At 41.9% G+C, this 10,764-nt stretch overlaps 2 protein-coding genes across 6 annotated transcripts in view; one reads left to right on the top strand and one right to left on the bottom strand.

Moving 5' to 3' along the window:
* Positions 1 to 43: 43 nt before the first annotated feature.
* gpr137 (G protein-coupled receptor 137) lies at positions 44 to 7,884 on the top strand. Of its 2 annotated transcripts, XM_017440313.3 has the most exons (8): positions 44 to 192; positions 2,654 to 3,133; positions 3,308 to 3,357; positions 3,446 to 3,686; positions 3,877 to 4,026; positions 5,267 to 5,392; positions 5,503 to 5,621; positions 6,673 to 7,884. In XM_017440313.3, the coding sequence occupies exons 2-8, from the start codon at positions 2,750 to 2,752 to the stop codon at positions 6,767 to 6,769; spliced, it is 1,167 nt and encodes a 388-aa protein (XP_017295802.1). In that variant the 5' UTR covers positions 44 to 192; positions 2,654 to 2,749; the 3' UTR covers positions 6,770 to 7,884. The 2 variants fall into 2 exon arrangements, with proteins under 2 accessions (XP_017295802.1, XP_037833263.1); XM_037977335.1 differs by lacking the exon at positions 44 to 192 and having other exon boundaries at positions 203 to 3,133.
* A 587-nt stretch (positions 7,885 to 8,471) lies between these two features.
* The window catches only part of syvn1 (synovial apoptosis inhibitor 1, synoviolin), a 13,596-nt gene continuing 11,303 nt past the window's right edge, over positions 8,472 to 10,764 (bottom strand). For 3 of the 4 annotated variants that reach the window (XM_017440302.3, XM_017440299.3, XM_017440301.3), the window contains exon 16: positions 9,297 to 9,502. In XM_017440302.3, coding sequence (XP_017295791.1) covers positions 9,297 to 9,502 — 206 coding nt within the window. Of the gene's footprint in view, positions 9,503 to 10,764 lie in introns of all 4 variants that reach the window. The other variant, XM_017440298.3, reaches the window with a different exon arrangement.

The raw sequence follows: 10,764 nt of genomic DNA on the forward strand, positions 1-10,764 counted from the left end.
AAGTAACCGCGATTTCGCGAACGACGCTGATTGGTTGCTGGATACAGCGCAGAGGCTCCGCCTACCAGACGTTACGCACCGCGCGGCCCCGCCCACCCGACGTTACGCACCAATGTCTCGGCGGAAACCGCAAGGATTACAGTCGTCCGCTTCTGCCGCTCACCCTGGAGCTCCGCGTTCACCCGAAACAAGGTTAGCTATCGCCGAATTAATACCGAGAGCTTAGTAATTAAATTGTTCTTGCCGCTGAGCGTTTTGCTGCTAGCAGGCGTTAGAAAAACTACCGTAATATTTGATTAAAAGCCCGTTTCAGTCAGCCTTACAGTCGGTCGGCTGTTTATCTTCCGAAAACCAAAATACAGTAAAGGTGAATCACAAAGGCTTCAAGGGTTACTAAAACACACCCACAGGCATAGAGAGTTTTAAAATATAATAACATTATATTATAGCAAAATCCTAAGCCTGATATAATGCAGTCTATTGGTCGAAACAGAAAGTGGCTACTGTATGATACAATGTTACTGTAAAGGTTAATGTAACCACATTAGTGTTAATCTCACTGTTTGGTTACATGGTGATGGTAATGTCTTCTGTGTGGATTAACTCAAAGACTGATACTGCTATGTGCAGGAAAACAGCTTCAAAAAGCGGATTTCTCCACGAATTATTTAAAAGAAATACTCGACTGTTTGACTTTCACTCACTTCCTGTTCATGTGTGATGAATATTAGCAGGACAAACATGAAGGTCTGTGCTGCTATAAAGTAAGATCTGTCTCAGTGGTGGAGAAAATGATAAACACAGAATAATTGATGTTCACATTATCGAGCATAATAAGTCATATGGTTATATATATATATATGTGTGTGTGTGTGTGTGTGTGGAGACACAATGGGCTAAGTAGACAAAAATCCTAATTTAGGTTTTATGTTATTTCAGCTTATGCATTACCAGCCAATTTTTAATATATATTTTACACTTTAGACCTATTATACAGAAATTTGCACGTGAAGTTAAAAGTGTATGCAAAGCTGAAAACTAATTTGCACTGTAGACCCCTTAAAATAGGCTTTTTTTTTGCCTTGATAACAGTTTTGCATGCTCTTCATTCCTTCAGCTTTTCGAAGGCCTTCACAGATAGTTGATACTGGAGTCCACGGGCTCTGATACAGATCTGCTTCTTCGGGCAAAGGTTCACCAAGTACAGGTGTTTCCCACTGAGCTCAACCCAAACGCGGCCGTGTTTCCCTGCAGACTTTGGGGATTTGATTTGAGCAGTTCTGGGAAAAAAAAATCACATTTCCTCTTCTCGGGGGGGGGGGGACCACAAGTCTAGATAATATCTGTTCTCTAAGTGTCACAAAGGTTGTTAGCATTTTGGCTTAACTACGAGCCAAACCAAAGTCCATATTTCCTCTAGTCACGTTTATTGTTTGTGGGGTTTTTCTTTTCTGGTTTGATTAGATCCTCTTTTCTCATTCCCCTCAGATGTGTTTATTTAGTGTTTCCCTTTGGGATTAACTTCTGATTAAAAAACAAAGTGAAGTGGTGTTATTTAGCTAGTTTTTTTTGGGGGGGGAGCTGGTGTCTGTAATGGCCATAACATTGTGACCACACGAGTAGTAATCATATTAAATATTTCAGCAGTGTGTACTTTCAGTACCTCTCTTTAGTCTGCGTGTGCATCAGTTAACTTTGACTGTTCACTCCTGTGTCACCACTTTATTGTTGCTTTTGTTTGTCCTTGAACTTTTGGTAGCTCCAACATATCACCTTGAAGGATGCTGACTTGCTGCCTGACATATTCTGCACACTGTCTGATGACGCCCATCTAAGTTTTCACCTGTGGTCATAATGTTACGGCTAATCTGTACAGGTCTGATCTGAGTTAAACAGAGTGCACACACAGCAGTGAGGCCGTATTGGACACATGTAAAATTTGGCAAAAGGTCCTTTTAAGAACATTTAAAAAACTGTCTTGCTTTGTTTATATCTTTATTTTTATTATTTTTAAAGTTTAGACTAGACGTGGGCAACATTTTTTTCCTGAAGCCCAGTTTTAATTACTCAAATAAGATCGAAAGGCCACAAATTGAAATAGTTTTTCAAACAAAACATCACCTGAAAAAATACACGAGGAAAGGATTCATTCTTTTTCATGAGCTAACATTTGTTTTATAGTTTTAGATGATATTAAGGTTGTCATATTTAGCTAAAAAAAAGTCTTAACGTATTAAACATACTAGCTGCAAACTGTTTTTTTAGACATCGACACTTGTTTTAAAATGCAGGATTTACCCTTTAAAGAACATCAATTCTTTGTCTGTATTTGTCAGCACAACCTTTGATCTTCTAAAACTGGCAAATAAAAGTTAGGCTCATTTTAGTCAAAAGCAAGAATGGCACACTTTGTTATAAACTGCTTAAAGGGCAGTAAAGACCTTGTTTTTACTTTTTTCTGGCTTTGATATTAAAATATTGGTTTTTCAGTGGTAGTTTTATTTTTGTTTGAGGCCATCAAGAGCCAGATTGAAATAGTCTAAGGGCCTCTTCTGGCCCTCGGGCCTTCTTTTGTCTATGTTTTGTTATGATGCCTAGTCGCTCATCTTTTATCGCTGTTTTCTTATGATTATGAGGTAATATTTGTCCATAGGTTTCCCCCTCAAGGTCTTCTATGTAAAAGCTCAAAGGATAAAGCCGTGCAGTTTCTCTGTGACGATGAGCGCTCAGTAATCCTGCCGCTGCTCAGATGGAAGCTCCAGACACAACTGCTCCTCCTCCCAACTCCTCCTCCTCCCTGCCTCCGCCCTCCCCCCTGCGCCCGGCCATCCCCCCCTCCGTCCAGGTGGGGTTCACCGTCCTCTACACCGGTTTGTACGCGACGCTCTTCCTGGTGGTCTACGTGCAGCTGTGGCTTCTCTACATCTACAAGCACAAGAGATGGAGCTACCAGAGCGTCTTTCTGTTCCTCTGTCTGCTCTGGGCCGCCCTTCGCACCACGCTCTTCACCTTCTACTTCTACGACGCCATGGAAGCCAACCGCCTACCCATCGTGGTCTTCTGGCTGCTCTACTGCTTCCCCGTGTGTCTGCAGTTCTTCACGTTTAGCCTCATCAATCTGTATTTCACCCAGGTGAGCGTCACTGTCCTGAGCTCAGGAGGATAGGAGAAGTTGAAAACTAAAGTGAAAATGAAAGTTTTTAAATCTTCATGGCCAGAGGTACATTTGACATGGGGACTTTCCTTCAGGGGCTAACTGGAAGTGCAGCTTTCTTTAATTCTGCTTTATTTTCCTCTCGTGCCACAGGTGTTACTCAAAATCAGAGAGTCTTACAGCTCAGCAATGCACAGAGGACTGTAAGTGTCATCCTCGACCGAAATTAGAATATTCACTTTGGCGCGTCATGTTTTGGTTTTCTATCCTGATCCTCTGTGTAATCCCCAGGTGGGTGGTTCGATGTGCGTACACTGCATTCAGCCTCATCTTCCTCTGCGTCAACGTGACGTGCGCTGTCCTGGGGGACCGGGACGGCAGCAACCAGACGGGGAAGCGGACCTGGAAGCTGGTTCTGGTCAGGGTTATAGTCAATGACTTGCTTTTCATCGTGAACGCAGTGCTGCTGGCTGCGGTGCTGTTGATTCTGACCCGGCACTCGCGCTCTGCCAGCCCCTACATGATCAACAAGGTGAGCCGATCGTCGCTCCTCAGAGGGAGAGGGTGTAAAAAAAAAAAAAAAAAAAACCCAAAATTAAAGTTCCACTCTGCTGATTTTTGCTCAAGATTAGTCCTAGCTAGTTTCTGGTAAAAATAAGTGTGTAATGTTTTTTGGAAGCACGTTTCAATTAACAGGAGATGTTTTTTGTTTTCGTCCCCAGGGGACCACAGTGTGCCAAACAGCAGGTTTGGGAGCTGCGGTCATCATCTTGTTCGCCACTCGAGCCTGTTACAACCTGACAGTCCTCGTTCTGTCCAAGAAATATCCCGTAGAGTCATTCAACTATGACTGGTACAACGTCTCTGATCAGGTAAATAAGGAATATCGCAACCAGTTTTAGGCAGTCGGATTCTCCGACTGAGTGTTTTTATCTCCGAGCATCCAACTCCTATAGGCCCATAATGGTAAAATTAATTGATCCAATGAACTGCTAATTTCAAAGTGGCGCTGAAGGTTCTATAATGTCTTTTAATTTAACAAAACTTATTACGGTAACTAATAACTTTTTGTTTGTGTTTATAATTGATTGTGGCTGGTAGTTTGTCTTTGCCAGCATTAAAAGGATTTGTTTGACAGCACTCAGTACTCAACAGTAGGAAAGTCCAACAAACTCTGTGAAGATCTGAGAAAAGGAACCTGGTTAGGATGTTCAGGAACAGCTCAGAAACCACCAAGGCTCGGGTCTGCCTTCAGCTGGAAACTGCTGGAACACCAGTGTCCCTGTCCACTGTCCACAGTGGAGCCAGTTTTACATCAGCATGAACTGAGAGGGAGCCGAACAAGAAAGAAGCCTCTGCTTTAAAGGCGACATTTTCAAGCCGGACTGAGATTTGCAGCGAGGACAAACCAGACACCTTCCGGAGAAAAGTTTTATAATCAGACGAGACAAAGACTTTAAAAGACGTATGTTTAGAGAAAGCTTTAAAACCTGAGAACACTGTAGCAGCTGTCAAGCATGGTGGTGGTGGCATCATGCTGTGGTACTGGTGAATTGCACAAAGTGGGTGGACTAATGAAGGAGGAGGACTACCTCTAAATCAACAGCTAAACTATTGAAGCTTGGACACAGTTGGGTGTTCCAGCAGGACAGTGATCCCAAACGCATCAGAGCTGGTTTCTGATTGGATAAAGGAGACGAACATGAAGCTTCTGGAGTAGCCTTTAATACCCCCTGACCTCAACTTCATTGAAAATTTGTGGACTCTGCTTAAAGACCAACCAATTTAAATGAACTCTTACCGAACAAATAAACGGACTGAGTTCTGCTAGAAGCTTGTTGATGGATACAGAAAGTGTATTTAAGGTGAAACTTGCCATGTGCATAATTTTGACACTCTGTGGATTAGAGAAAATCCACAATAAATTTAAACTTGTGTATCCAGTTTTTGTTTTAAAAATGACTTAAAGCTGTATGTTGTATAATCAGTCCACCCTGGGAAAAGAATGATTTATAATAACTATTAAGAGTTAATTAACATTAATTTACCATTCATGCCCAGGATGAGTGTATGTAAGTTCCTAATTTTTTTAATTTAATTAATTTCTTTCAGGCTGACCTGCAGAGCGAACTTGGCGACAGGGGCTACATTGCCTTCGGCGTTGTCCTCTTCATATGGGAGCTGCTCCCAACCAGCCTCCTCATCCTCATCTTAAGAGTTCGCAGACCTGCTCAAGAGGTGAGCAGAACATCTGACTGAGAGCTGCAACACGTGACCGTTTACATTGTGAAAAGATCTGCAGTACTCCACAGCTCCTAGCCGTCTCTTTTTCCGCGTGTTTCTCACAGACCAGCGGCATGGCCGTCAATAACAGGATCCTTCCTCGTCCGTATTTTTTCGACGACCCTCAAGCCAGCGATGATGACATACCTGCCCCGTGGGATCGAGAGTCAACCCAGAACTCAAGGTGCCATCATTACAAATCCACATAGACGTGCTGAAAGGTCATGTGACTGTATTGCAGCCATTACAATATCAGATCAAGTGGATAATAGTTGGCAGCTCAGGCACACTGCTGGTCCTTTGTCAGTAGGGCGTGTCACCCTCCTCTCTGGCCTGGATACAAGCAGCAATTTTGTGCAAAATGGAGTCAGATTTCCAGCTACATGACACAAAAACATCAAGTCAGTAGGTCGTTTCCTCCTGCTTACGGTACCGCTCCACACACACGGTTGTCTCTGCTCTGGTGTTAATTTCAACCTGTGCATGGGAGACTGAACGCGTAGTTTGTCACTAGGCTATGTTTGAAATGTTTCAAAACGTTCACAGGGGCTCTCCGTTTCCTCTCATGAGTCACAGAGGCTCACAACCTTATGGCTTGAAGTGCGAGTGTTCAAAAATAAAAAAAAATTGTGATACAAATTTTCACTCAAAATAGAATGAAAGGTGGTGTTGCAAAGAGTCCGATACCTGCGTCTGGATTGCGGGGCAGATGTGGTGTGTTCTTGTAATCCTTGTTCCTATAACAACAGCCCTTCCTTAGTGCGGTCTGTCTGAAACCGTCACTACATGTGTGAGTGCGCTCATGTCTTCACTGGTTCCGACGTCGAGCCACTGTGACATCTTTTGTACAATACAACCACCCGGCCTGATTCAAAGGCACAAGGTGATCCTATCAAACAATGTCATGTGCTGTAATGTTGTCTAATAAGTCTATGAGACAGCTTCTGCTGACCTTCACTCACTGTCTGACTGATTGTCAGATGCTTTTGGCAACTGCTCGACAACCTCATTGCTCCCCTTGTGATCCCACCACTTGTGCCTGTTCTAGAAAATGAAATAATTTACACACGGATCACTGATATGCATTTGGACCAAGTTCTATCCAAATCAAATCATTCCTTATGCTGGACCAACTTTATCAGTGTGTGTATGTTAAGAGGCAGAATTGGAAAAAAATAAGGTTGTGTGTTTTTGGAGTTTTAAGTCATCTTTAGCTTGTTTTCTTGTGTTTCTAGCTGGTATGGATCAGAGACTGCTCCTCTCCTGTTTGCCAACAATCCTCCAGACCAGAGCCACCAGCACCACACTTTCTACTCCACGCCACAGAACTGACATGTTGCCGAGCCACCACGTCCACGACGACATAAGACACGATCTAAAACATGCAGCTACCAGCCCGATCTACCTCCCGCTGTGGGAGGATTTGCACTGAAGACCTCAGGAAACGCACCTTGCAGAGAGTTGATGTTTTTATGATGCGCTGCTCTCGAAATTTTAAAGGGAACACACTTGGCAGGATTTGCCAGATTCAAGCGAAGGGACCACTGTTTCTCAGTTAGCTTCAAAAGAAAATGAAACTGAGCTCATTTTTATTTATTTGCATACCTCCTCTAAACATTCACGGCCAACAGGCTCCGAGAGTTCTTAGATACGGCTCATTAAGCCTCGTCTACATTCCTCAATGAACGCGAAGCAGCACAGATCGTAACTGCGCAGACTGCAGGAACTCTTGGCTGCAGGAATATAAATGTGCAGTCCTGTGATTGGATCAAATACGCACTCAAACGGCTGTAAAACTGACTAAAAACGAGCAATTTTTGTATTCAGTCTAATTTATGACAGGAGGCTTTAGTTTGTTTCCTTAAAGGACAGTGTCTGCTGCTTTTTCTTTTAGTTGTTTTTTTGATCATTACACGCCTGTATAAATCTATATTTGTGATTTTATGTTTTATTTATTTATGACCATTTCCCTTTTTTTTTTTTTTTTACTATAGCGGGAATCAAATGTTCTCCTAGAAAAAAAAAAAAGAACCAAGCTTGCTGTTTGGCACTCACCTGAGGCACTGACCTGTGACCGACACTGGATTTGTTAACGACAAACTAATAAACGCGTCGACGAAAACCTGCTCGTCTTGTTAATGGAACGTGTTTACGGGTGAAGTGCAGCCGTGTTTTTATGTCCAAGCCTCATTTAATAGGAAGAATCTTTGCCGCCTCCACAGAAAACGTGGCGTGAGATCCACTGGTGAATATCAGGCTCTTTTTTCCCCCTCCCCCATTAGAGCAATTTTGATTGTTTTAGTATAAAATTTACATATTTTTTAAATAACTCTTATTGAAGTTTGACAGCAGTTACATAGAAAACAGTTTGGAGCAACCAGCTGAACAAGGAAAAAAAAAAACTACATTCAGAATGTGCTAAAGAAAACCTCCAAAATAAGCGATTACTAAATAAATGAAGGCGAGAAAACCTGAAACTTTTGAAATAAAGAGATCATTGCTGCTCCACTCAACAACATGACGCCCACAGAAATTAAAACAGAAGTTAAAACTTGTCCTGCTTCATATTGTTGTCAAATAAATCTCCTCTACAAGATCTTCCTTTTTTTAAAGGGATGTTGAGCCTACATCTGAGCTTTTTTGAACTTTTGCCTGTGAGAACATTGCAAGTATTCTCTTTATCACAGATTTTTTTTATTACAAATACATTTTTCCTTCTAAAGATGCAAACTTTCTAAACTGAAACCTAAACTAAAAGGCTTAGTATTGCTTGACGTCACCAGCCAGGTTGCTGGATGTAGTTTCAAACAAAGGAGCTCCATCTGTAAAACTGGCTGACTTATTACCATTTTTGTGTTGGCTAACATTTATTAGCAGTGGCGACCATCTTGAAGCAGGTTCCGAAGGTTAATCAGCTGTGGATGTACATCCATGAGATATTTTACTAACAGACACAAACACAGTCAACTATGTGGTTATCCTTTCATGGAGGTAGGGGGAAAAAAAATAAAAAAATAAATTAAAACCAGAGTTCTGCTTATTTTTTTTAAATTTTATTTTCATCAAGAAGCACTGGGATTCAAGCACTAAACGTGCTCAATTTAAAAAGTCGGGATGCCTGAACAGAATTCCTCTCCCAGGATCAGTCGTGAGTTTTAATTTAACAGCCAACCCTTTAACTCAAAAAAGGTAACAACGAAGCGCTGCAACACAACTCCTAAAAACGAGCGCACAGATCACGGGGCCTCGGCAGATTCCTCCGTGGCGTCAGCTGGCCTTCATTCACACAGATGTCGACGCTGTGCCACCGTCGCTTCAGTCCGTCTATACTGCAGCGTCATCCCATTAAAACTCTGTACAGTATATACATATTCCACTAAATCAGTGTTACAGCATCAGCAGGTATAATTCCCAGGGAGTATAAAAGCAGAAGTAGCTGATTGGTTTCACTTGAACTGTACTGGTTTTGTAAATGATCCGTGTGCTGTGTAACATGTTGATGGGAATGTCGACGGTTGGTTGAAACAACATATGCAGGAAAACAGCAAAACTAGCAAAGACAAATCTAAACAGGGCCTCTCCCACCTCGTTGAGCTTACAAATACCTGCAGCATAACTATTGCAGTCGTTCATTCTGAGGGAAAATGATGAAAACAGAAGAAAAAAAAGAACAAAAATTGATGCTATTGCTGTCTGACACAAACAGTTCAGCAGCGTCTTCCGTCGGCCCGAGTCCACCACCGCGCGGTTAGAAACCTGAGCCACGAGGAAGAGAGGCAACGAAGAACCAAAGCAGCTGTGAGTCATCTCAGAGTTCCCGATGGTTCAGAGCCATACGCCCGAGTCACAACGCGCGGGATCAGTTGTCCGGGGGAGGGGACGACGACGAGGACGACGCCGTCTCGAGCTTGCGAAGACGGCGCCGCCTCAGCTCGGCGGCGCTCGGCTCGCCGCCCTCATCCTCCAGCGCTTCTTCGTCCAGGTTCTCTTTCCTTTCTGTGTCCGAAGCACAGGAAGTGGAGTCGGCGGGCTGAGAGGAGACCGTGGCTCCGCTCGCCTCATCAGCTGGAAGCAGAGGATTGAGCTGGTTAGAATTTTTCTTTTCCTCTCTGGAATCCAACACTTCTCCATTTAAGATCAAAATATCGGTATATTAACTGTGTTTGTACAGTGATGCTGTTTGATTTGTATGTTTATACAAAATTATTGAATGTGGAAAAAGTTTGTTAATTAATGAAACCTAAAAAAATCTAAATAAATTCACTAACTTTACAAAGGCGGGATCCATAACTACCTCCAACTGCAAGAAACCAGAGCAGCATTTATTTTTCCATAAAAGCTGCTCTGGTTTGTTTTAGTTCTGGAGAAAATATTAAAAGTAAAAGTTTTCTTGCCAAAGTATTTTTTGACCAGACTTTTACAAATTCATATCAGCGCAAAACGCAAACCTGACTAATTTCATGTTTTCTGACCTCTTCATACAGGAGGCTGCAAGTGTCTGTCTGAAAAATAGTGAAAGTTGTCGTTTTTTCCTTCATGACATAAATAATTCTTTGTTGTGAAAAACTCTTATCTACATTATTGATGTTCTTTATTTCAGGTTTATAAAAGTTTCCAACCTATTGTGGTAAAAAAAACAACAACAAACAAAACAAATAGAAAGCATTGTACTCCGTTCAGATTTGATTTGAAGCTTTTATAAAAGCTCATCGAGGGATAAGTGCTGCAAATTAGCTCACGCTATAAGCACTATGATGCAGGCATGGGACTGCTGTTTTATTCAGTCCGTCTGTGTTATTGTGTGTCAGTCCCTATCAAATAAACTTAATAAATAAATAAAGTCTGTGTGAAAACTACTCTGCCCATTTGAACATTTTCAGCAAATTGCTATATTTATTTTTCTAGAAAATGAAAAGGTAATAGAGTCTTGAAGCCAAACACTGCTTTTAACAATGAATGAAGCGTCTCAGTCTGCTTTTTTTGTCCAAAACTACTCTACCACACACATTCATGGTACATAGACTTAACGTATTCCGCAGGCAGCCACTAGGGGGTGCTGGTTTAGTTTCAGCTTCAACTTTCATACAACATTTTTGTGTGTAGTTATAATACTTCTCCAGGGACGTGCGGTCAGGGGAGGCAGGTGAAGCAGAGCCTCCCCTGTCATCATGACAAGAAAAAAAAAAAAATCATAACATAAAATGATTATTAATATTTGTCCACTGATCTTTATGTATGAGTAATTTTCGAACATTTTTATGGTCCAAATCGCATTTTTATAGTCAAAATCGCTGAAATTGCATATTTCCTGTTCAAATATGAGGGTG

This window comes from Kryptolebias marmoratus, linkage group LG9 (assembly GCF_001649575.2).
Source record: "Kryptolebias marmoratus isolate JLee-2015 linkage group LG9, ASM164957v2, whole genome shotgun sequence".
Classification (NCBI taxonomy): Eukaryota; Metazoa; Chordata; class Actinopteri; order Cyprinodontiformes; family Rivulidae; genus Kryptolebias; species Kryptolebias marmoratus.